Below are 27,903 nucleotides of genomic sequence, written 5' to 3'. Positions count from 1 at the left end.
ATGTGGGGAAGATTTACTAAAACTGATGCTTTCAGAATCTCCTGCTGCTTTGCATAGTAACCAATCAGCTTCTATGTTTTATTGTCAAAGCTGAATTTGGAAGCTGATTGGTTACTGGCACAGCTACAGCAAATTCTGTGTGCGGTTTTAGTAAACCTCCCTTGTGGCGTCAGTATAAATCACAATGGGGACAATTAACAAAACTTCAGCCCAGGAAAGTGGCACAAATTGTGTGCAAGCAGATAGATCTACTTTGGGTCTATCTGTGGCACCCAATTCCATTTCTATTTTACAGTGCTGAGCAAGGGGGCAAGCTCTCCTGCTCGGTATGTCCTGTCTGGTGCAGATACTGCATAGAAAATGGAGCAGATAGTTCCCAAATAAAGAGGCTTGCACTCCTTTTGGTAATTTAGAAGCAGCATCCACCCCATTTTTTCAGTTTAGAAAAGTGGCGCAGGCTTTATTCTTGCTGAACTCCTTATGAATTCTCCCCATCAAGTCTGGAGTGGCTGCTATTGTTCTGAATCCTTCTATAACTGTTTAGTTGTAAGCAATATGGCCATGCAGACCCCATACATAGTAAGTACTGTATTTTTCCTGAAATTATTTTGGATAGGTTTAATTTCTTTATGTATAAATCAAGCCTATTTCTTTTTTCAATAAAGAATAAAGGCCAGTTTTGTGGGCCCAGGGTTCCTAATGGCATCTGTGTTTATCAACTCTAAAATTGAGCAGAAGGGTGCTTTTTAAAATTCTCAACAGAGCTTCTTGACGCTTTCTGAAAACTTTACAATTTTTTTTTTTTTTAAAGCTTGTTCTACACGATGCTCTTATACAAGGTAAAGACCATAGGTAAAAGACCTTTAAAGAATATGTTTACCCAACATTTTATATTCCTGTACCTGCTGTACTATGTGCTTGTTTGGAAAAGGTATTCTGTTTTCTTTTGTATTGCTTCTTTTATGTGAAATACCTGGTGTTCCTGCCAGTCCCCCTGCTTTTCTATTAAAAACTGACAACACTAGACATAAGAGCACATGGTGGTCAGTTTTCTAGCTGTGCTAAGAACTCGGTCTACTCTCCTCCAATGATCCGACTTGTGTTGATGTGTTGACAGCCATTCACTGGAGAGACCAGTGTACTCCAACACCCCCCCCCCCCCCCCCAGGTTTTTAAGCTCCTTATGCGGTTGAGAACAGAAGGTATGTGATCAGAAAAGGAAAAAGGTTAATGGCCCCTCCTGCTCCCTCAGTCCCTGTGAGTAGAGGGATGAGGAGAAAGGGATGCAGCCAGGTACAGTGCTATATCGATTGAGGACTCTAGGGAGGCGGGGGAGTACAGCAAATTTTTAACTTTTTTTTTTTTTTTTTTTAATCTTAATGCAGGGAATGCAATAAATGTTATCCTTTTTAGAACCACGTTAAAGGAGAAGTACAAAGCTTGTTTGGCTGTGGATCACAGGCGCACAGTTCAATCTGCACTCCTGCGACCCGTTTTCAGCAGACAGCAGGCTTTTTTTTTCAGCTGCCCCTGAACTCTCCTCTTATCTTATTAGTACATGTACACAGAGTCGTTTTATAGTCGTTTCTAGGCAGTTGAGTTTAGAAGCGCTTTTTTTTTTTTTTTTTTGGAAAGCAAAGAAAAAATGTGTTCAGGACAGATGTTCAGAGGCATTTGAAAAGCCAAATGCCTGTAACAGCTTGTTAATGCGGTAACTCGTGTTTAGTCGTGTTTCGATTAAACGTGGCATTGTAAATGCGGCAAAACTGATGTTTTTAAACGTCGTTTACTATCTGTCAAGTTCAACCGTTCAGGAGAGGCTTTAAAACGTCCCATGTACATTAACTGCCTCGCGCCAGCCGACCTTCAAACGACGGGCAGACGGCGCAGCTCTCGTTCTGGGCGGGCAACCGGGCGCCATGACTTCCTCCCAGAACTACTGCTCTTGCTCGCCCCTGGGGGCGCGCATCGTGGCGATCAGTGGTGCGTGTGTCATATCAGTACCGCCTACGAGTGCCCATCAGTACCGCTCATCAGTGCCACCTCATTGATGCCACCTCATCGGTGCCACCTTATCAGTGCCCATCAGTTAAGGAGAAAACATACTTACTTACAAAATTTTATAAAAGAAACAAAAAAACTTTTTTCAAAATTTTAGGTCTTTTTTTTTTTTTTATTTGTTTAGCAAAAAACAAAAACCCCAGAAGTGATCAAATACCACCAAAAGAAAGCTCTATTTGTGGGAACAAAATGATAAAAATCCTGTTTGGGTACAGCGTAGCATGACCGCGCAATTGTCATTTAAATAGCGACAGCGCTGAAAGCTGAAAATTGGCTTGGGCAGGAAGGAGGTGTAAGTGCACTGTATTGAGGTGGTTAAGCATAATGGTATGTAAAATCCAAGCGTAAACAAAATAAATACAATATTGTCACAATACATAGTTTGGCAAATTCATTATAAGTGAGTAGACCTGTATGATAATCTCAGGTCTGAGACAGCACATCACCTGCAACAATGGCTTTATTGAGCAACCCTGTGTAAATTTTTTTTTTTTTGTACTCCTAGTGCACTAGATGCATTAGGAATTATTCGTGACCGCCAGCAAATAAACAATAGGCATATTGCACATTTGTCTCCATTCAGCTGTGCTTAATATTTTAACCTGCACTAGGAAAACGTCATCTTAAATCTAAATACTATTACCAACTCCTTTTTGATCTAGTTTGCATTTTGGAAATCAGACCTGTAAAAAATGAATCTGGTGAGAGGAAGAAGCCCTAAGTAAGTGCTCTGTAGTTAATGTGTGAAGACTGTACTTTTCCCATCTCTGCCAGAGGGGACAGAAAAGAAACCATTTCACAGCTGGCAATACTGTTTGAGGAATGGGCTGAGACCATCGTGTTTGGAACAGATATTTTTCCTTAGGATAGAAGGATTTAGTTGAACTACTTAGCAGCCACCAGTCTTCAGCCCATACTCATGTCTCAGCAGAACATTTTGAAGAAATGCTGTCGCTTGTTCTGCTTCCCTAAACTGAATGAGATAAGAGATGTTTCCATCTGTCACCTCTCGCCTCCAGGGGTTAAGGAGCATCCAATGCTTTTGGATGTGCTTGTGATACATTTGTGTATTTCACAGCCTGCAGCAAGAAGAGAAATGTTACAAAAATAAGAGTAATTAATAAATGGTAGCATTTTTCAGATTTTTTTTTTTTTCATTGCCTCAGTCATTTATATGCTTACCGGATGCTTTGAAATATGCTAATGAAAAGTGTATAGTACTCTGAATTTTATATATGCCCAGGTTTGGAACGTAGAACACCATAGGTGAAAGCTGTATGTATGAATATTTTTTGTAAACCTGATTTGAATCAAAGTTGGTGCTTTTTAAGCGTTTACACTTAAAGGTGCTATGGAGGGTTTGCCAAAAGACTACCAGTTTGTTAAATTGCTAGACAACATCATTGTTCGGTTCCAGTCTATATACGGCTTGCATGCAGTTTCTTTAATATTCTGCTCCATTTTAATCACCACCTCCCTCTTGCTTTGGTTTCCTTATATTTTGTCTGTTAAAGTGAACCTGTGGCCAAGCTATAGCTATTCAAGCAAGCTATGCTTGATCTCTGTGGCGAGATTGACTCTCAAAGCTCACAACATAAACTGTTCTTCAAGTCATTCTCTCAGCAGTTGAGGCCACTCTGTTCTCCACAGCAGTGACTCCTGAGAGAATTTAGCTGGCAATTCCTGAAACAGAATTATATGGTTAAAATGTGACCACAACCATGAAGGACATTATATTTGACTTTTTTTTTAAACATAATCTTAGTTTAAGTTGTATTGTAGGAAATCAAGCAAAATTGTTACTTGTTATAAAGAACTAAAGTAGAGTCACATTAAACCAATTGGGTCACTATCTATACTACACAGGGCTGTTCTATAATTGCAACTTGCTATGGTCAGATTACCATCATTTTCTGCTGTCCCTTTATTTTAGACCAATAATTGCTTATTAGCTGTGTATAATAGACTCCTTTTTATGAACTGCCTCTAAATTTATATCTGTATAATCCTCATCATGAACGCAGTCCGAGCACTGTTAAACTGTCAAGTAAGGCCTGCCCACTGTTGTAAGGCTGGCCATAAACTGAGTGAATTTCGAAACAAATTCACTCAATTCCCTCCATCAACACAAACTGTTGACAGGGGAATCCCTCTCGCTGAGCCATTGTGTTCTCCTGGCAGGGGGGAAAGCTGTCCCCGTGGGGAGAACACAGTGATTATTGCTAGTGGCTATAATAGCCACTTGCAATAATTGCATGTAAAATCTGGCAGGCTGGTTGTACCCAAGTTGATTGATCGACTTTGGTACATTTAGCCTGCCCTTACATGGTTTGAATGTTGGCTGGTTCCTGCTGTGTTTGGAGCTTTCTAAGGTGGGTTTGACTTTTGTACCACCTCCAGGCTTAGCCTGTCCTTCAGCTGCCAGTTTGTATCCATCTGTCAGCATTAACAAATCTCAGAACCTGTGAGTCTGTGTTCATCCATGGCAGTTTGTATCTATCAGAGCCTGTTGGTCTTTCTAAATTAGATCTTTGGTATATTATAAGGAATCTTAACCTCTTTTAACTTTGCGAACCAAGATGCGTGTGAGCCTCTCAAGCTGTATGGGAGGGAAGACCTGTGCCCACTGCTGTGAGTGCTGGCTGGGAAGGTAGCTCATCTATGCTCCAGGCAATGGTAGAGAGTGATGGGTGTCCCGGGAGCCACACATCAAGTCAAAGCCTGCAGTGTAATAGTGAATGGCAGTTTCAGTCTGGGCCATGCCCCCAATGTGTTTCACTCTGCCCACTGAAGCTCGCCCATGGGGAAAACTCCAGTGGGCGAAGCGAAACTCATTGGGATCGTGACCTGGCGGGGGTCCAGCCTGAGACTGCCATTCACTATCACACAGTGCACTAGCCCATGCATTGTTTTGTGCTGAAACCAAAATTAAACACCACAAATATTCTACACCCTAAAGACTGCACTAGAAAACTTATTTGATTCAATTCTTTTTCTCCCTCTGTTCCAGGACATCCATTGGATAAACGGAGACTGAGTACTCTCCGTATTTCCTCTGATCTCAATTTGGAGGACTTCCTGGATACTACGGTGGAGAAAGCGAAGAAGCAGTTCCGTGGTGCCCAGGCTCCCTTGGCCTGTATTGATGCTGTGAGAGCATCCGTCCATCTGCCTTACCATCGTGGTGTGGAAAAGGAAAGGCAGCTGTTCCTATCTCTGTGGGCTACAGGCCAGCCTCAAGCCCAGCAGTATGCGTTCTTCACAGAAAGGGAGGCTGCAAAATGGAGCCATCCCTCAGGTGCAAGATGGGACACTGAGGAACCAAAGCTTATCCGTACAGCTGCAGTCATAGGTAGGTTGGAATCAACACTTTCCTTATTTATGTTTGAATATTGTTAATTTTTTTCATTAAATTGTTCTTAATGTTGCAAGAACGATCTAACGATTTTCGGATCATTAGTATGGTGCTTTTGACAGCCGATTTATTTTTTTCTTACAACAAAAGCTGGATGTGCAGACTATAAAATGTTTGTCGGATGTGAACACAATGTCCAATTTTCGTTTTAATTAGTATGTTTGTTTTTTTTTGTCCGAAAAAAATCTTAAGAGCAAGACTACACATGCTCAAACGAAAGCACACATACAAAACTATTCAACACATTACATCACTTCTGAAGTTGAATTCTGTTATACGAGAATTTTCATATGGTGAGTAACCTCTTCACTTTTGACATGAGACTAGCATGCAACGAAAAAACGGACGACCGTTTGTCCAAAAATCTGTTCGTGTGTACGAGGCTTAAGATGGAGTAGGGGTTTGAAACACGAAACAAATGCTCCAGACACTTGAACAAAGAGTAGACATCGGCACTGTATGGATGGCAACAGCTGACGTTTCGTCACTGTATACGATCATACCCCACTTTGCGGCATGTGAGGCCGCGAAGTGGGGTCTGAGAAAATATACCGAACTTCCCCGGTTCCAGAGGAAATTTCTCGTTAAGTGCCTCGATTTCTGTCTGAAACACAGCCATTTTTGGTACTGTAAACAATTTTACCATCAGAAAACAGGAGTAGCTATGGGGGCTAAATTTGCCCCCAGTGTCGCAGGGCTATTCATGTCCCAATGGGAAGAGGAAGTGGTGTTTACAGATCCCCCCGAAGAACTACGACTGTATAAAAGATACATCGATGACATTTTTATTATATGGGTAGGAGATCGTGATCTCCTAACCTCCTCTTTTTTTCTCAAACTAAACAATAACATCAAAAACATCGTATTAACCTGGCAGATTGAGGAACAGTCCATTTCTTTCCTCGATCTAGAGATCTCACGTATTAACAATCAATACACCACTAAAACATTCTTTAAAAATGTCGATCGTAACAGTTATTTACCTCTAAGTAGTTGCCATCACAGTAACTGGCTATTTAACATCCCTAAAGGCCAGTTAATGCGACTAAGACGCAATTGTACTTTGGATGAAGACTTTTATATGCAAGCCAGAATGATTGGAGAGAGATTTACCAGCAAAGGATACGATCAAGAGTTTATAAAAGATAAAATAGTAGAAGTCGGACAAATGCAAAGAAAAGAACTGCTTTAAGATAAAACACCCATGTGCCAGCAAGACCAGGTACCCCTGGTGTTTGATTACAACTTTCAACACAAAAAGATTGAAAGCATTATATCTCGCCATTGGCATATTCTAAAATCCGATACTGGCCTAAGAGAGGTACTACCAGATAGACCAAAGTTCATCTATAAAAGGGCACCCACCCTGAGAGATCGGCTAGTGAAAAGCGTGATTGATCCCCCAAAAAAACAATTTTCTTTCTTTACGGGTAAAGGGTTTTACCCTTGTAAACGCTGTTATGCCTGTACCCGCACCAAACGTCCGAATGAAAAAGTATTCTCTTTTAAATCAAACAGTAATGGCACCCAATATGATGTCAACGAGTTCATCGGGTGCAACACCGAGGGAGCGGTCTATGTATTGGAGTGCAGCTGTGGCCTCCAGTATGTGGGCCGCACCAAAAGGCTATTGAGAATCCGTATTAAGGAGCATGTGCAAAACATCCAAAAGGGTTTCGACAAACACAATGTGTCCAGGCATTTCGACAAATACCATAAAAGGGACCCCAGTCATTTGAAATTTTGGAGTATCGTACCCTACGCCAGACCATGGCGTGGGGGACACAAAGTAAGGATTTTGAGTCAACTCGAGTCCAAATGGATTTTTTCCATGGACACCCTTGTGCCGAAGGGACTCAACATCGAGTTTGACGTAAATTGTTTCCTTAGCGACTTTTAGGCTTCAATATTCTTCTTAGTGTTCTTCCTCGGTTAGTGGTTCCTTTCCTTTCATCAAGTCAACCACTCTGTTTCTAGTTGCACTAGTTTACTAGATCACATTGGTTGTAATGTTATATATTTATACATATTTTTATATTTGTATTTTTGTACATTTTTATTATTCATTTAGTAGGTCTGTGACACGTCCCGAGCTCCAGCTTCCTCTTCTTTCTTTTTTCTTTTTTCTTACATTGGGTCGTTTTTTCCGTTTTTTCCATCTTCCCCGTCGTGCTATTTTCATTCTTTATTCTTACTTTATTTTTTATTTTTATTTTATTTTATTTTTTATTTTTATTTTCACTCACTTTTTTTTTTCTCTATTTTTACTTTACTTTATTTTTATCTTTATTTTTAATTTTTATTTTATTATTTTTATTTTCATTTTATTTCATTTTTATTTGTATATGTAATTTTATTTTTTTCTATATATATATATATATATATATATATATATATATATATATATATATATATGTATATATATAATGAAAAAAAGTGTAAAAAAAAAAAAAAAAAAAAATATATATTATATATATATATATATATATATTTTTTTTTTTTACACTTTTTTTCATTATATATATATATATATAATATATATTTTTTTTTTTTTTTTTTTTTACACTTTTTTTCATTTTATATATTTATTTAATTTTTATCCATTTTTTATTTACGTTTTTGTTTTCCGCTTACCTCACATGTTATGCATTTTCAGTACAATTCCATATATGTGATAGTGCGTCTTGGTAGGGCGTTGCATTGTGGTTTTTATTTTTCGGTTTCTAAAATCTAGTTTGAGATTATGTTCTAGCTGATCTGGTCTGTGGCTAAGTACATTCTTTCCAACCTCACCTGTTAGAGCCATCCTGACAACAGGCAACAGCACTGTGTGCTATCCTTTGTATTGATGGGCTTTGAAAAAATGGCCGCCGGGCACCCATTACAAGGGGACGATATATAAGCATTGGCTTTCTATCCCGTGTTATCCTCTGAAGAAGTCACGTGACGTGACGATATGCATTAGGATTGGAGCACGGGACGCTGCCATAGACAAATAACAGGAGACGAGCTCGGTGCTCGTAGTTACTACACACTGCAGCATTGTTTTAAATGTAAGTTGATTGGACTTGTTTTATTAAATAAATATACCTTTTATATGGGATCACGCTATGTGCGTCTCTTTCCCCCTCACACTGTACATCACTACTCTACCTGACGAACACTGAGGAGAGAGGCACGGGGACATATTCCAGTTTCCAGGCACGGGGACAGATTCCAGATTGGTGACACTCCTGGAGGCATACGAGCTCGGCGCTCGTGGATTGATGCCCACACTCACTTCATGAAAGTGAGTGCAACCTCCCCCTGTGTGTGTCTTGCCCCCCCTCCACTGTGGTCATTGCAGAGTTATTTTACATGCTGTATACTTTTTATTTTTTATATTTCGCTTGGCATGTTCATCATTGTCACTGCCTGTATACACGGAACGTCTACACCTGCGGGTCATTTGCAACACAGGCTGTACACCTTACAGCTGTAAGGTAAGCGGCCTGCAAACACGGAGGTGTCCTCACTGAAGATCCCCCCCCTCCCTTCACGATTGGACTTGTTTTGTGTTTCTCATCACGTGTTTTTGCTTTTTGGACTGGATAATAGAACTAATATTCATGTTTGTCCTAGGGATTTGTCACTTGTAGTTCACCAGGATCTGGCACGTTTTTGCTAATGGGGCACTAGCCCACATATATTTTTCTTGCATTATATATATATATATTTTTTTTTGCATTGTGTCATTATTCACCCTATTTGTGTTGGTATATGCATTTTTGTTTTGCTATATTCAAGCAGTCACTGTTTCACGATTACCTTTATATATTAGGCTTTGTCTGCCCGCAACATGTCATGTTGATCAGCTACGTTGCACTGCACTGCATCCCCACCATGTTCTTTTAGCATGTAGGATCTATTCATGCATTGGCCCGTTACTGCTTTTTTAGTTTACTTTGCCACTTTAGTCATCTTTGTAGCTTCCCTCCCCCCCCCCCTTCATCACAGCGCAACTACCATCTTCCCCCACTTTTGTCCCATTTGTCCTGCCTTGGATCAGTACTTAGGTGTTGCAGCAGTGTCCTTTTAGCATAGCCCCCCCGACAGCGCAGGAGTTTCCACTTTCACAGGGGTTTGAAAGCATTTGGCACTTTATTTATAACTACTAACAGTGAAGCGCTCCTTAATGTAAATTACCAAATGTAGACTCAAATGTGCCTATAAACAACAGACCTCGTAAATTACACACACAAAAATAGTACAGAAAAAAATAAACCGTGAAAACAATCCCGTATATCATCCAGTTAGGTTGTAAAAAAAAAAAAAAAAAAAAAAAAAACGGTCCTATATATTATCCATTTAGATTGTAAGTGTGCAGAAAAGTGAAAACCATCACATACATCATTCAATAAGGTTATAAATAAGTGTCCAAAAAAACCCTATCACCATAGTTCATGTTCCGCAAGTAAAAGAAAATCTTCCACTTCAATTGCGGCCATTTTGAGTACTGGCGAGAGGATTTGTTAGCTTGTATGCTGTTTCACTACGTAACTGCAATATTTTAGATTTAATTAAACATTTTAAAGTGGATTACGCTATGGTTGGTTTCTTCGTTTCAATCATGTGATGAGCTACCTGGTTGACACTGCCGGATGTTTGGCTAAGGACATGCATCCCTGATGATGGAGTGCCTGAAGCGTCTTTCATTAACCATACCAGTAATGTGGTTGTTATTGATGTTCCATTACATTCACTAAGGCCCATATTGACCAACTTAATCGGTCGAATAACCATCCGACAAGTCCCCCCCACACTTTACAGCAGGTGGTGGAGAGATCTTTCTTTTGGGCGTTTTCCGTGATATCCACACACTCCAATTTTGGGTGCTATTGCTACATGTGTATGGACTGCAGTTTTTCATTGTGTACCGGGTGTTTGCAACCACCTTTTTTCACTCATTTTAAAGGACTGGTTCTGGTTTATCTCCTTTTTTAGGACTCTTTGATATTTTTGTTAAATAGTTGGTAAGGTTAAAAAAGACAGAAGTTCATTAAAGTGGTTGAAAAACCCACGAGGACGAAAAAAAACCCCAAAAGAAAAAAAAAAAACCCTGCAAGACAAAGGCATAATGAGCTGGAATGCCTAGCATACCAGCTCATTATGATATACTTACCTTAGATCGAAGCCCCCGAAGGGGTCCCGGCACACTGCTTTGGCCAGCGACATGTCTCCCGGAGTTACTTTCGGGTATCGTGGGCTTCCGCGCTGTGATTGGCCGGAGCCGCGATGATGTCACTCCTGCGCGTGAGCCAGCACACTAGCTGAAGAAACGTCACATACGAGACGTCTCTTCAGTGCGCATGTGCCGATGACGTTGGCACATTCGTGTACAGTGAATATCTCCTAAAACTGTGCAAGTTTAGGAGAAATTCACGGTAGCTACAGCTTCTTATTATAGGCTTACCTGTAGGCAAAGGGTGGTTTGTAAAGGGTTTACAACCACTTTAAGTCGTGTGTGTGTGTGTGTGTGTGTGTGTGTGTGTGTGTGTGTGCACGCGTGCTTTGTTATTAACACTATATGCAGAACTTTTATAAATTCATGCATAAGAATTTTTTGTACCTGATGAATTTTTCACTGTTTTGCATAGCACCTTATTTTTGTATGCACTTTATTACATATGATTTTTAGCGCTGCATATTTTTTTTTCTATAGTAATAGTGTAGTATCGCCAATAACTTTTTTAATAAAATAATAAAAAAAGGTAACACTCGCAATGCTCAGCTACACATCCAAGTGTCTATGCACAGCATGCATTTACACAATGTACTATAGATCTGTCAGCTCTGCTAGATGGCACCTGGCCCCTCCAAATGTGATGTCATCACACAGACCCCACCCGCCTCACATGTATTGCCCCTCCGGGATTTCTCAAAGGCCTTTGGAAAGGGGCTACTATTACTCTGCTGATGTATGCTCGCTACAGTGTGAGTCTGTATCTGCCCATCCCCTGATTGGTGCTATGTCAGTCACATAACGAAAAAAAAAGTTTCAGAAGAGCAATTAAAATTTAGAATACGAATATCAACTGTTTTACAGCTCCCTATAAATCTTTTTATTGAACATCAAATGTGTATTTTTCTTTGTGCATGGATATGGTGTGGGCAAAGTCAGATGACTGACACTAGCTTTCATTTTGTTCAGATGGCATCTGCAACCAAGGCTCCTTTTTTTACTTTACAGGTGTTAGCAATTACATGTTGATAGTTTTAATTTAAAGCAGTATTAAACATAAGCGTTTATGTGAGTTTCTTAGTGATTTGTAATCAATCAGCATACTATATCCTACCCCCATAGTGTTTAGCAATAGGATGACATGGAGGAGGAGGGAGAGAGAGAAGAGCATCATTTAGCACTATATATACACCCACATGTGTGACTCTATAGTCATGTGGGCTGCACAGATAAGAAAAAGGAGGAAATGAAGAGCTTAGAAGGGAACTGAAATGGCACAGGCTCAGTAGAGTACACCAGTTCTACATAATCTCAACCTGCAGTGGGGACATAGAGAAGATGGGAGGGACAGCTCAAGGCAAGACCAAACTGGTACAGTCTATTTCACTCTACACACAACAAATGCTTTAGTGGCTTTGAGTACGAACCTTCTGTTTTTGTATAGCATGTAATATGAGTTTTTCATAATCTGGGTTTAAAGACACTTCAAGGGGAATATATAACCGTTTTGTACTATATTGTTGTTAGGACTAACAGAAAATCAATTTTTTTATATACTTTGTATTTAAAATATCCAGAAAAGTGTAAAATATTGCACATGAATATTTTATGTAGTTTTCTATCCAGCTAGCAAAGTACTCCCAGCTCCTGTTCATGTGTTTTCCAGCTTCCCAGTGGTGTGCTAAAGTGCTGCATTGGACTCTGCTGGCTTCAGGAGTCTGTACAATAACAATAACACTTGAAAAAGAAGCCGGGAAAAAACATTATTTAGGGAAAACTCTGTAAGATACTATAGGCATTGCATTTTATGAATGGGCTGCAAAATGCAGGTCAAGGTATGCAGTGAAGTTGCAGAACTCCTCTTTCGGCACATATCGCCTCGTTGAGTTTTACATGGTGCGGTGTCTGAATGCATCATGGGCCTAACCCATATGAGCTTGAGTTCTGATATTGGCCCATCATTACTTCTCAGATCTCGCCAAAGGCTATCCCAAAGAAGCTTAGAATGGGTTATTTTTACAGTGCAAAAGTATAGGGATAATATTCAATACTTATTACATAGCATAATGTAGTCTGGGAGAGGGAGGAAAAAAAGATGTGAGGGATTTGGGAGGGATTGAGGGTGTAGGGAGCAAATGGGTAAGTGAGTGTAAGTAGGGGTGCTTATCAGAGGTGGGTATAAGGAGAAACCCATTTGAGATAATCTTCCAGGTGTACTGTCTTTAGAACAAAATGGATATCCATGGTCAGCAGTATTTTATACTGTAGTTTTAATGTGGTATATTCTACTCCTATTCAACTCTCTTTGTTTTATATTTCTTTATAAATTTCAGTTTGCTTGAATACTAACCAAGTCAACCAATTGTTGAATTGCATAAGTATATCCTGGTTTGAGTGTAAAATTGTTTCCATTTTGTACATGTTGTCTACATGGTCAATCCATCCTTTCAGTGTTAGAATAACGTCTGATTGCCAGTGTTGCGGGATTATTGTGCAGCCGAGTTAATGAGGTGTTTCAGAAGAGTAGTAGAACGGGTCTTAGGCCAGTCCAAAAGTGAAGGACAAAGGTTGTGTGTGTAAAATCAATGGTATTGCTAGTAATTTGTGCTATCAAAAGATTTAGCTTTCTCCAATACATTTTAGATTCGTAAGCAGGACAAAAAAAATGTTAAAATCTCTCAGCTTTGTGGCATCTCCACTTTCATGCTCTTGACTTTTTTAATCTAATATAGGGTGACCTAGAGACATTACTAGAATTTGGGTAAGTTGTCAGAAGAGAACAATGGCATAAAATTAGAACTACTAAATATTCAGATAACCTTATTTAACTTTATTAATCTGTTACTGATATTGTTATTGTTTCTTTAACTACTATTTCACATTTTATGGGACCTTTATATGGCTTTCAGAGCTGCATAGCTTGTTTCCATGGAGCTTTAAAACTAACATTTGTATGGCTATAGAAAGAAATTGGCAAAGAATGTGTTTGAAATGCTTCTTAACCACAGCAGATTTTATAAAAGCTGTGACCAATTTGCTGTTTGTGGAAACAGTACTTAGTGATTAAGAGATTTGTAGAAATTTCTGTGAAGGTTCTCCTTTTTATCAAGGTCACATAAATAGCCTAGTTTAACTGGACTTGCAGTGTAATGTTGAAGGTGTTTTTAAAGGGGTTGTAAAGGCTGATGGTTTTTTTTATCTTAATGCATTCTATGCATTAAGAAAAGTGCATCAAAGTGTAGCGCTATTATGTTGAATTGAATAGCCTCAAAAAAAGAACCATGAAAAAAAAAAAAAATATATAAATAAATAAATAAATATATATATATATATATATATATATATATATATATATATATATATATATATATATATATATATATATATATATATATATATATATATATATATATATATATATATATATATTTATTTTCTCTATCTCCAAAAACATTTCGGTTACATTTTGCATATGAGGGATGGATATACCTGCCCATCCTATCAACTCTATTTTTAGTATATGAGGACGGGACTTCCTGATGTCCCCATTGATGGTTTTTGTTTTGTTTTTTGTACGCATGTATGACTATTTAGCCACGCTGTGCGTTCGGCCATCATATGGAGACGTGAAACGGCGTCTCCTCTGGAGATCCTTGCCGTGCACTCCATCTCACTTGGAGCGCACGTCGGGCCATGACGTAATGACGTATGTCGGATCGTGTGATCTAGTATGCACGTCATTTTGTGTTGCGCAGGAGAGTAGACGCGCAATTTGTTAGGACAGGAGATGGGCAGTCTTCCCTTAACCTTCTATTTGTTGTTTATTTGGGGTTTTCGGCTTTCTAATATGTATAACATCAAACCGTAGTCCTATATAGAAATACATATGGGGAAATATAAACAATATGACTCTGAGTGCTGGAACGCATTGGGGAACATAAGAGAGAGGCTTGGAATGCCATTTTGGACAAACCCGGAAGTGCATGGCCAAACAATGTACGAACTGGATTCTCATCATAGGGTCCTTATTAGGGAGCATGGCTGCATTGGACGAGCATCCCAGACAAAGTCTAGTGAGACGAAACGCGTCGAAGGACTCCACTGCTGCCACGATTTTTATCTAAAGAGCTTTTTTACTACTTAAAGAGGAGTTCCACCCAGGGGGGCCGTCAAAAAAAAAAAAAAATTAAAAGTCAGCAGCTACAAATACTGCAGCTGCTGACTTTTAATTGGACACTTACCTGTCCCTGGGTCCAGCGATGCGGGGGATCGAAGCCCCGCTCGTCCCCCCCCTTCGCTCGTCGGCGCCGGCATTTCAACTGTGGGCGCCAGGCTGTGGCTTCACAGCCTGGCACCCACTGCGCATGCGCGAGCGGCGCCGCGCACTGTGATTGGCCGCTCAATCACCTGGGACCTGCAATGGGTCCCAGATGATTGACAGGAGGGAGGGAGCAGAGCGGAGCCCTTCCTGTGCCTGGGGGGAAGTGATGTCACCAGCCCAGGCAGAGGAACAGGCAGACTACGAGGGACCACCTAGCAACAGGCATTTAGAGGTAAGTAAAAAAAAAAAAAAATATCCAAATGTTTTTTTGGTTTTTTTTAAGAATTTTTCCAGGTATTTTTGTTTTTTGGGTGGAACCCCACTTTAAATGTAAGTGTTTACTATTTTTAATACATTTTTTCTTACTTACGGAATTACACTGTGGCCCCTTTTCTTATCTTTCACGGGCTAACTTTCCTGGATGCATAACCACCCTTATGGAGAAAACCTTTCACCATTAAAGCCTGGATGACTCCAGATTTCCATCATTGTGGATCGTCAAGGTTCTTCTTCCATTGCTGGTGGCAATACAAGCACATCATAGAACGTATGTTCTTTTGGGTGCACAGTTTCTGGTAAGCCTGCAATTCACTCGGGTGGTGGTGTTATCACAAATCTATCTCATTGGCCACTTACAAGGTGAACAGGATTGCCCCATTTGATTATAGACTGCGAATAATCACTACACGGAAGTGACTTTGGAGACCATTTAGAGACGTTATTATTTCACTATATAAAAAATTTTTTCACTGTTTTTGCCATATATATATATATATATATATATATATATATATATATATATATATATATATATATATATATATATATATATATATATATATATATATATATATATATATATATATATATAATATATAATTTTCACGGTTCGTTTATTGAGGCTATTCAATTCAACATAATAGCGCTACACTTTGATGCACTTGTGGTTCTGAGCAAATAATCTGTTTGTTGTGTTAGCTGCTAAACATTGAGCAAGCGCAGGGTTTATATTTTGGTTTATTGCATGCATTAAGAAAAAAACCTGTGTGCAGCAGCCCCCCTCAGTCCCCCTAATACTTACCTGAGCCCCATCTCAATCCAGCGATATTGCAGGAGAGTCCTGGCTGCCCTGGCCTCTCCCTCCTCATTGGCTAAGAGGGCAGCATGTCGCCATTGGCTCCCACTGCTGCCAAAGTCTGAGCAAATGAGGAGAGAGAGGGGGCATGGCCGAACCACCGCTGCATGTCTGAATGGACACAGAGCAGTGGCTTGGCTGCTTGCTGTGAGGACACTCGGCAGGAGGGAGGGGCCAGGAGCCCTAGCAAGGGACCTGAGAAGAGGAGGATCTGGGCTGTTCTGTGCAAATACACTGCACAGAGCAGGTAAATACAACATGTTTGTTATTTTTAAATTTCAAAAACTGAGACTTTAGTATTACTTTAAGCTTATCAATTAAGAACTACTGAAGCTGCTTGGATATTTTCATTTTCACAGAACAAGTATCGCCATCATAACTTATGCAGTGACAGAGTAGTGTCTGTACCTTTTAAAAAGGATCTCTAGGCAAATATTTAAAAAGTATTCTTTAACCACCTTGCTTACCGCCCTATAGCACTTTTACTGCTCCACGGCACACACACACACACACACACACACACACACACACACACACACACACACACACACACACACACACACACACACACACACACACACACACACACACACACACACACACACACACACACACACACACAGTGGGGATGGAAAGTATTCAGACCCCTTTAAATTTTTCACTCTTTGTTATATTGCAGCCATTTTGCTAAAATCATTTTAAGTTCTTTTTTTTTTTTTCCTCATTAATGTACACACAGCACCCCATATTGACAGAAAAACACAGAATTGTTTACATTTTTGCAGATTTATTAAAAAAGAAAAACTGAAATATCACATGGTCCTAAGTATTGAGACCCTTTGCTGTGACACTCATATATTTAACTCAGGTGCTGTCCATTTCTTCTGATCATCCTTGAGATGGTTCTACACCTTCATTTGAGTCCAGCTGTGTTTGATTATATTGATTGGACTTGATTAGGAAAGCCACACACCTGTCTATATAAGACCTTACAGCTCACAGTGCATGTCAGAGCAAATGAGAATCGTGAGGTCAAAGGAACTTCCTGAAGAGCTCAGAGACAGAATTGTGGCAAGGCACAGATCTGGCCAAGGTTACAAAAAAATTTCTGCTGCACTTAAGGTTCCTAAGAGCACAGTGGCCTCCATAATCCTTAAATGGAAGACATTTGGGACGACCAGAACCCTTCCTAGAGCTGGCTGTCCGGCCAAACTGAGCTATCGGGGGAGAAGAGCCTTGGTGAGAGAGGTAAAGAAGAACCCAAAGATCACTGTGGCTGAGCTCCAGAGATGCAGTCGGGAGATGGGAGAAAGTTGTAGAAAGTCAACCATCACTGCAGCCCTCCACCAGTCAGGGCTTTATGGCAGAGTGGCCCGACGGAAGCCTCTCCTCAGTGCAAGACCCATGAAAGCCCGCATGGAGTTTGCTAAAAAACACCTGAAGGACTCCAAGATGGTGAAAAATAGGATTCTCTGGTCTGATGAGACCAAGATAGAACTTTTTGGCCTTAATTCTAAGCGGTCTGTGTGGAGAAAACCAGGCACTGCTCATCACCTGTCCTATACAGTCCCAACAGTGAAGCATGGTGGTGGCAGCATCATGCTGTGGGGGTGTTTTTCAGCTGCAGGGACAGGACGACTGGTTGGAATCGAGGGAAAGATGAATGCGGCCAAGTACAGGAATATCCTGGACGAAAACCTTCTCCAGAGTACTCAGACTGGGCCGAAGGTTTACCTTCCCACAAGACAATGACCCTAAGCACACAGCTAAAATAACGAAGGAGTGGCTTCACAACAACTCAGTGACTGTTCTTGAATGGCCCAGCCAGAGCCCTGACTTAAACCCAATTGAGCATCTCTGGAGAGACCTAAAAATGGCTGTCCACCAACGTTTACCATCCAACCTGACAGAACTGGAGAGGATCTGCAAGAAGGAATGGCAGAGGATCCCCAAATTCAGGTGTGAAAAACTTGTTGCATCTTTCCCAAAAAGACTCATGGCTGTATTAGATCAAAAGGGTGCTTCTACTAAATGCTGAGCAAAGGGTCTGAATACTTAGGACCATATGATATTTCATTTTTTTTTCTTTTTTAATGAATGTGCAAAAATGTCAACAATTCTGTGTTTATCTGTCAATATGGGGTGCTGTGTGTAGATTAATGAGGAAAAAAATGAACTTAAATGATTTTAGCAAATGGCTGCAATATAACAAAGAGTGATAAATGTAAGGGGGTCTGAATACTTTCTTTCCCCACTGTATATAATATATATACGCCATGTCCTCCATCACCCGGCGATTTGTTGGTTGATTTATTTTACTATTTAAACAAAGCTTATCTCAGTTCTGACGGGGAAGAGACTATCCTGTGTTTCTGCTAAACAGACTAGAATCGATCTCTTCCCTAAGTGAAAGCAGCACACGGTGTACACAAACACTGGATAGGCACATGTTTAACCCTTTTCCAGCCAGTGTTATTAGTACAGTGACAGTGCATATTTATAGCACTGACCACTGTATTGGTGTCACTGGTTCCTGTAAAGTGTCAAAATTGTTAGTGTCCGATAGGCCGCTGCAATATCAGCCCTGCTATAATTGGCCGATCGCCACCATTGCTAGTATAAATAAATAAAAATTGCATAAATATATCTCATAGTTTTTTGTTTCAAAATCGTCAGTCTTTTTTTTTTTTTTTTTTTTTTTTTATAAATAAAAACCCGTAATGGTGATCCGATACCACCAAATAAAAGCTGTGTGGGGGAAAAAATTACATATTTTATTTGGGTACAGTGTTGCATGACTGCGCAATTGTCGGTTAAAGTAATGCAGTGTAGTGTTGCCAGAAAATGGCCTGGTCATGAAGGTGGGGTGTGGTGAACATGCTTATAATAAAGGAGCACACAGGTGTACTTGGGTCACCATTTTTCCCCTATAGCTTAGATGAATCAGATGTGGCGACTTCTTTCACCATGATTTTATAGATGTTGAACTGTGAACATGTATTAGCTTGCAGCTATCAAAGTAGTGTAGGATGTAAATGCGGGGCATTTAAATGGAGATTTTTAAAATCCAGATTTTTTTTTTTTTTTTTTTTTTTCCATGGAGTGCTGCTTTTTTATTGTTAGTATAATTTCCATTCAGCTACAGGGTTGTTAAACTGCACTTGATGTGAGTGTGATTTCAGATTTTGAATAAGAACTGGTCTACAGACAACCACTCGTTTCTGCCTTAGTTTTAATTTACTTTACTTAATTTTTAAGTTACTATCTAATAGGTACACTATGATTTCAATAATGGCACCGGAACCCATAAAAACAGACCAATTAAAGAGCAAGGTCGCCTTTCTCTGACTTTTTAGGGATAAATGCTGCATAAACAACTTGTCTCTCTCACTTCTATGACCCAATTTATTTCTTCTGAACTGTGGCGCGGTTTGTGCTTTTGCTGTCACGAAGTGTGGGCATTTGACAGATACTGAAAAAATACATTATAGAACCTCTAACAAGGTAGTGGTAGCATGACCTGTAACACAAAAAAGGGAAATAAATTGTTTTTTGGCGCCAGTAGCCCAAAGCAGGTATTACTTTCTGGGGAAAAAAGTTAAAATGATTCCTCTAGCTTGCATTCACTCCAGACCTCAAACATAACAATTTAAGCAGATCCTGACAATTAACCCTTCTCTCCTAAAAGCCTAAAACAACCTTGCTTCTAAATTAACCCTTATATTGTTGACGTAGACGCAACTGACTTTTATGCTTTTGCCCTACTCCTTCAAAAATGCCAAATGCCAAAGATGCTTTTTCCCTACATAGAATCTGGAAACCAGTGTCAGAGGAGCTACTTGCCATTTGGACCCGGAAATGCTTGCTATGCTCAAAGCAGTTGTAAACCACTTAATAAATCCAAATATAAGAAACTGTAACACCACCGTATTGTGTGCTAGTATGCATTGCATACTAGCACATTATGAAATACTTACCTTGAAATGAAGCACCTCCAGCGGCGCCTGGTCACAGCTGAGAGGGCTGACATCTTCACCTGGCCTTTCTTTCAGGTTCACGGGCTCCGGTGCTGTGAGTGGTCGTAGCTGCAATGTCATGCACACGGGATCCCCCATCAAATTTGCAATGGTGTGAACCGAGCTTCAATCTTAAGGAGCCATCATTGTGCTAATGTTAATGTCTAACGCAGGAAAAAAAAAATCCCCTCCTGGGTGATCTATATCCATTACAAGGATTTTAACAAACTTTGTTGCAGATTCCTACCTTTTTGTTATTTTGAAGAAATCCGTGTGTGGTTGTCTGTATCCATGTGGGAAAGTGAGTCTAATAGGAGTGGTTTCATAATTATCAATCAGCTGCTGCACCCGCAGGGCTCTGAGGAAAGCTGCTGGGCCTGCATCCCTTTAGCCGTGATTTCCCTTTGAAAGTATTTCACTAAAATTGATATTTTGGTTGCAGGGGATGCCTGAAATCTGACTTTGTGTAGACTTCTGGGAAAATTGGTGAGCCAATCACACAAGCAGGAAATTATGTTTCTGGGGGTGTTCTGTACACACTCTGTGTACAAAACCCCTCCAGGTAGCCATATTGCATTTTCAGAAAATTACAGAGCTGCAGATCGAAACGGAAAGGTCGTTTTTAATAACATTCAATTACAATATGACTTGTGTTGCAATTGTACACGCCATATATTTTTTTTCTTTATTTGCTCCCCCCCCCCCCCACAAAAGTGGAGTTAACCTTTAACCCCTTCGCTTATGCCTAAAACCTAACACTTTTTTTTTTTTTGCCTGACATTAATCCAGTATGTATGCGTATAAGTGCCTTTTTAAACCAGTTTTGGATTTATTGTGTGTGTGTGTGTGTGTGTGTGTGTGTGTATATACAGTATATCACACTTCCTTACATTACTGCAGTATTCACCTTCAGTCTGCCACTAGAGGTTAGCCTTCCTGTGAGTCCAGGCTGTCATGGACCTGCCCCCTGGGATAGCATCATCACGCAGTCTGGGTACACAGAACCAGAAACGCCACACATCGCCGCTCCAGGTCGGTCTACCTCTTACAAGCCCCGGAAACTGCTCAGGTGCAGGTCTGGCTTCCAACCATAGAACATCAAGGGAGAAGGATGAATGACCTCACCCTGATACCTGCAAAACTCTGACTTCCTTATTGTAGCATTGAAAAGGTCCCCAGCATCACAGCAACCCAAAAGAAGAGCAAATGTCTATGTGTTTCACGCCAAAAGCGCTTAATCTTAACAAGAACATACCGTGGTGCCTTTGGTGTGAAACACGTTAGCATTTGCTCTTCCTTTGTGTTGCTGTGAGGATCTTTTAAATGCTAAAATAAACAAGTTTTGAGTTTTCCTGGTATCAGGGTGAAGTCATTCATTTTTGTCCCTTTTTATGTTCTGTGGTTGCAAGCCAGACCTGCACCTGACCAATTACTGGGGCTTCTTAGAGTACATAGAACCACTTTCAGTTGAGGAAGAAGACGAAGGACCCACAACCCCAGATTAGCCTGAAGACTGATGGAAAAATCTGTATTGGAGTTTTAAAAATTAGATCTGAGAGGAGCAGTGAGGATAGCCCTTAATTTCTAAAACTGGATACTTACCTTCTTTGCTCCTTCCCTGTGTCGAAGTGTCTGCTCTAAAACAAAATGTCCGTAAAAAGAGTAAGTGAGGCTGGCTGGCCATACATTATACAAAATGTCTTGTATCATTTTCCTTTAGATTTACCAAAACCATGCATTAGGTGGTCAAAACTAAACACTTTTAATATGTATGCAATTAGGCAGACCCTTGCACTACATATTTAAGGGTAAATCAAAAGGAAATTGAATAAGAAAGTGGTATAATGTATGGCCAGCTTGACAGTTGCAAAAGAGGAAATGGGGTGAGATGTGGATTTTTAGGTAAGAATGCTCCTTATAGGATTTGCCTCTGGAAGTGAGCACGTACCAAGTACCCGCATACACTCAGCGGATACTTTATTAGGTATACCTGTTCAATTGCTTGGTGACACAAATTGCTAATCAGCCAATCCCAGGGCAGCAACTTCATCCATTTAGGCATCTAGACATGGCGACCAATGGGGAAGAATGGGTTTTTAAGTGACTTTGAATGTGGCATGGTTAATGGTGCCCGAAGGGCTAGTCCTGAGTATTTCAAAAACTGCCGAACCACTGGGATTTTCACGCATAACCATCTCTAGGGTTTCCAGAGAATTATCCAAAAAAGAGAAAATGTCCAGTGAGCAGCAGTTGTGCGGATGAAAATGTCTTGTTGATGTCAGGGAAGAATAGGCAGACTAGTTTGTGGTGATAGAAAGGCAACAGTAACTCAAAAAAAAAACCCACTTGCTACAACCAAGGTATGCAGAATACCATCTCTGAACGCACAAGACATCCAACCTTGAAGCAGATGGGCTACAGCAGCACAAGACCACACCGGGTGCCACTCCTGTCAGCTAAGAACAGGAAACTTGGGCTACAATTTACATAGGCTCACCAAAATTGGACAGTAGAAGACTGGAAAAATTTTGCCTGGTTTTGATGGGTCTCGATTTCAGCTGCGAGGTTCAGATGGTAGGGACAGAATTAGGTGTAAACAACATGAAAGCATGGATCCATCCTGCCTTGCATCAGCGGTTCAGGATGGTGGTGGTGTAATGATGTGGAGGATATTTTCTTGGCACACTTTAGCCCCTTAGTACCAATTGAGCATTGCTTAAATGCCTACCTGAGTATTGTTGTTGATTATGTCCATCCCTTTATGACTGCAGTGTACCCCCATCTTCTGATGGCTACTTCCAGCAGGATAATGAACCAGTCACAGAGCTCAAATCATCTCACCACTGGTTTCTTAAACATGACCATGAGTTCACTGTACCAGTGTTGATTTCGTCAGCGAAAACATTTTCATCAATATTTTCGTCAGCAGCCTTTTTACGGTGACAAAAACTAAACGAAAAGTACACCACACTTTTGTCCACTGACGAAAACTATAATGATGAAGAAAACTAATTCATGAAAATCAATTACGTTTCCGTTGATGAGTGAAAATGAAACAAAATTGTGAGGCAGGGACGTTTACCCTCATGAACTTCGGATGGGAGAGGAGCAGCGCCAATCTAAGTGCAATATGTGAAGTAAAAAGGAACATTTATTAGGTATTGCACTTCTAGTATAAGACCAAGTACACGGCATGTTAAGGAGACCAAGTAGTGAAGTCCCTCTGGATGGAGAGCTGAGTTCTGCGGCTTCCCTCATTGCTGGCCGCGCCGCTGGTTTCCAGTGCTATGGGGCAGTGAGCGGGAGAGCGAGCAAGCGACCATCACCAGGGAGACAGACTGCGGTGGTCGTATATTGTGAGTTCAGAGCATGCGTGTCCTTCCTCAGGCCTCCCGAGCACCCATCTCAGCTGTAGGTTAAATAGGGGCAGCGGTGCTGGTGAATAGCAAGGCTCAGCGCACCGGCTCCAGCTGTAACGCCACAGAAACAGCACAGCAAGTGGCTGCGGGAACATGCCAGTGGTGTAATACATTCGCCACTAGCCGCCCGCCCACTGTCATATGATGGCGGGAGGAGGCAGCTCTCGTTCTGGGCGGACGTCATACGGAGTGATCTCCTTCCCGCGCCACTAGGGGGCGTGTGTACCCGCCGTGTCACTGGGGACCCGACCCGCGATTGCCCAGTAACTGAGCAGGACCGTGGATCTGTGTGTATGTAAACACACAGATCCACGTCCTGTCAAAGGAGAGGAGACCGATGGTGTGTCCCTTGTACATAGGGACACCGATCGGTCACCTCCCCCAGTCAGTCCCCTCCTCCCACAGTTAAAATCACCTCCCTAGGACACACATTTAACCCCTCGATCACCCCCTAGTGTTAACCCCTTCCCTGCCAGTCACATTTACACAGTAATCAATGCATTTTTATAGTACGGATCGCTGTATAAATGTGAATGGTCCCAAAAACGTGTCAGAAGTGTCCGATATGTTCGCCTCAATATCGCAGTCACAATAAAAATCGCAGATTGCCGACATGAATAGTAAAAAAAAAAAAAAAAAAAAAAAAAATGTAGAAGAATACATATCGGCCTAAACTGAGGAAAAAATTTGTTTAAAAAAAAGAAAAATTGGATATTATAGCAAAAAGTTAAAAATATTGTGTTTTTTCACACTTGTCCCTCTTCTTTTGTTTATAGCGCAATAAATAAAAACCGCAGAGATGATCAAATACCACCAAAAGAAAGCTCTATTTGTGGGGAGAAAAATTATAAAAATTTCATTAGGGTGCAGTGTTGCATGACCGCGCAATTGTCATTCAAAGTGCGACAGCGCTGAAAAATGGCTTGGGCAGGAAGGGGGTGAAAGTGCCCAGTATTGAGGTGGTTAAATAAACAGTGGTTTATTCATGACACAAACCGCAAGGAATTATAGTATAAAAACATAAAGATAATATCATAAAATTATCTGTCCAAAATAAAAGGGAGTAAAAAATAGGATAAAAAATAATAAAAATAAAAAAACAATGGATGGGGTCTAAAAGGTCAGTTCTCTATCCAGAGGGACTTCACTGCTTGCTCGCTTTTTACATGCCATTTACTTGGTCTTATCCTGTAAGTGCAATACCTAATAATAATAATGATGATAATAACAATAATAATAATAATAAATGTTCCTTTTTGCTTCACATACTTACTGTGCTTAGATTGGCGCTGCTTTTCTCCCATCCTCTTTACCTACAGAGCCACTTCTTACTCTTATGGCTGGCTGCCTATTTACTAAACACATTTGTTTTTAGTTGACTTATGCCATGTACACACGGGTGGACTTTTCGGCATCAAAGTTCCAACGGTCTTTCCGACGGACTTTCGAACGAACGGACTTGGCTACACACGATCACACCAAAGTCCGACAGATTCGTACGTGATGCCGTACGACCGGACTAAAATAAGAAAGTTGATAGCCAGTAGCCAATAGCTGCCCTAGCGTCCGGTTTTCGTCCGTCGGACTAGCATACAGACGAACGGATTTTTCAACTGGACTCGAATCCTTCTGAAAGATTTGAAACATGTTTCAAATCTAAAGTCCGTCTGATTTTCGACCGAAAAGGTCTGATGAAGCCCACACACGTTCGGATTGTCCGACGGATTCGTTCCGGTGAACGAGTTTGGTCGAAAAGTCCGCAATACCCCAGCACCAATAGGATGTGCCTACTCTTCCCATAGAAGGAGTTTGTATTTTGGGGAGTTCTGGGGAGATGGGCCAATAAATAAATGTCTATCTAACTGCAGCCTTTTAGTGTTACTAAACCCAGGACCCTGCATTCACTATACCTGGTCTCCCACAGTACACAGAACATGGAAATGCAATCATTTTATTAGTGGTGCACCAAAATTTTGGCCTCCAAAACATATCAGGTGAAAGGAAAGAAAAGTGCCGTTTAATGAAGTCTCTGACCATCTTCTGTATCATGTCTGCTAGAGGTTCACCAAATGGAAATTTTGCTAATACTATTAGCAGTGTGTTTAAGTAAGAGACTGCAGAGATGATACAAGAGATGGTCAGAGACTGCAGACTGCATTTTTCCTGAGATTTTCTTGCATTAAAGGTGCATGCACCCTCACAAGAATAAAAAAAAAAAAAACTACTCTAGCAATACACACCAAACTGAGCATATGCAGCCTGACTCCAGTAACTCTGTCTTATCCGGACATGTTATGGGGACAATGCAAGAAGAGGAGGATCAAACAGGATCAAACAGTGTTTTTACACAATGCAGAAGATTAACTCCTTATGTTCCACAGTGAGTATAACAAGCATGCTTTACTGCGTATACAGACTGATTTTACTGTTGTGGGTTTAGTAACACTTTAAAGCTAGTCAGAAATAGAAAACGGGAATGCTTGCAGGTTTTTAATATTTAAAGTGAAAGTAAAGGCAAAACCCTCCAGCTGTTGTGGAACTACATTTCCCATGAGGCATTGCAAGGCTGACAGTTACAACTACTCCCAGAGGCATGATGGGACTTGTAGTTCTGCAACAGCTGGAGGGCCCCAGGTTGCCTACCCCTGCTCTAAACCTATTCTCAACCCCATTCTAAAGCCTCGTACACACGATCGGATTTTCATCTGGGAATTGTGTGATGACAGACTGTTTGCCTAAAATCCAACCGTTAGTATGCTCCATCAGACAATTGTTGGCCAACTTTCCGCCAACAAATGGATGGCAGGCTAGTACATTTTTGGCGGACAATGGTCTGTTGTCAGATTTTCCTATCGTGTGTACACAAGTCCGTCACACAAAGGTCCAAAGTACAAACACGCATGCTCGGAATCAATGCTTGCCAAACACATTAGCAGAAGGTGCCCAAGGGTTGTGCTCAAGAGTTGAAATCCCACGTAGTACATCACTACGTTCGTGTTTGTTGGCCAACAATTGTTTACCATTTTGTATGCAAGACAAGTTCACGGCACACGCCTTTTGGACAAAAGTCTGATGCTTTGTTGGCCAACAATCCGATCGTGTTTACGAGGCTGAAGCCTAATCTGTTTAGCCCTGTAAAGAAAAAAATTGCTATCCTTACCTGTTCTGCGGGCACTCTGGTCCAGTCTACAGCAGTGGCTGCTGTGTGCAGGAGAAAGCCGACAATGGCTGAGAAGTGACGTCCTCCATAGAGCCACTATGTAGCTGCCTCTTCTGCACATTCCTACACACTGAAGCTGGCGCTGACCCTTCAGCTTGGGGCCGGACCAGAGCGGCTGCAGAACAGGTAAGCATAGCGATTTCTTCTTTACAGCACTAGATAGATTAGGCTTAGAATGTGGCTCAGAGTTAGGTTAGCATCACGATGTGGCAATACATATCCCCGATATCGTGTTAGGCGGGCAGCACCTCCTGCCAAATGCGACATATTCAACTGAAAGGAGGATGCAATGCACGTGTTTGCATTGCTCCGGTGCTGGGTTTTTAAATATGCCAATGAGGACACTGTATAACGTTTCCTCACCACCTGTCAAATGTCCTCAGAAGATTGATCCAATGCAGATCTCTCTTTAGTAGGCAAACAAAGCCTCACTTCAGTTGTTTTTCTCTTCATCCATCGAGCCTTGAAAATTTTCTTTTCAAAATTCCCTATGTGTTGTGAAAATAATTCATCTGAGAATTGAATCCAGCGATGTTCGCTTTTTAAGATTACCCTGAACAGTTTGAGGAATCATTAAGCATTAAAGAGTATTTATTAGCTTGATTGCATATTTTGTTTAACCAAAAGTGTGTGCACTCCAAACACATTCGGTTATGATTATGTTCACACATGCTGTTGCTCTGTATAACAGAAATAGCTAAATAGTCACAGAGTGATCTTTAGCTGTAGCTGCTTACTTCCATAATTATTTTCTCACAATCTAAAGACTGCAAGTAAAAAAAGGTATGTGAAATGGCTCATGCATTTAGTTTTAATTGCAGCTTATGGGTGTGGGGTAAAAAAAGTGTTCCCATTTATTATATGGTAATATAGATTTCAAATTGTAACAGGTGGATTTATGGATAGGCAAAATACCTGCTATTTTTTCTCTATTTAAATCAGCCAGCTTCAGTCTATTGCCTGCTCAGCTGTTAGTGAACATCAGAGATATGCCTAGTGGGATCTTCCAGTTCTGATTAAATTGAATTACTCTCTTGTGGTTTGCTTATGATGACTCAGTTTGAATAATTTGAGAAACAACGTAATGTACAAAGT

General features: G+C 40.7%; 1 protein-coding gene across 1 annotated transcript in view; it reads left to right on the top strand.

The window, feature by feature from the left end:
• Nucleotides 1-27,903, top strand: part of EHHADH (enoyl-CoA hydratase and 3-hydroxyacyl CoA dehydrogenase) — a 94,961-nt gene that overhangs the window by 41,928 nt on the left and 25,130 nt on the right. The window contains exon 6 of the mRNA XM_073633436.1: nt 5,072-5,413. Coding sequence (XP_073489537.1) covers nt 5,072-5,413 — 342 coding nt within the window. The remainder of the gene's footprint in view (nt 1-5,071; nt 5,414-27,903) is intronic.

Source organism: Aquarana catesbeiana, linkage group LG06 (genome assembly GCF_042186555.1).
Source record: "Aquarana catesbeiana isolate 2022-GZ linkage group LG06, ASM4218655v1, whole genome shotgun sequence".
NCBI lineage: Eukaryota > Metazoa > Chordata > Amphibia > Anura > Ranidae > Aquarana > Aquarana catesbeiana.
The sequence above is the reverse complement of the archived record's forward strand: the minus strand, read 5'-3'. Positions and strand labels throughout refer to the sequence as shown.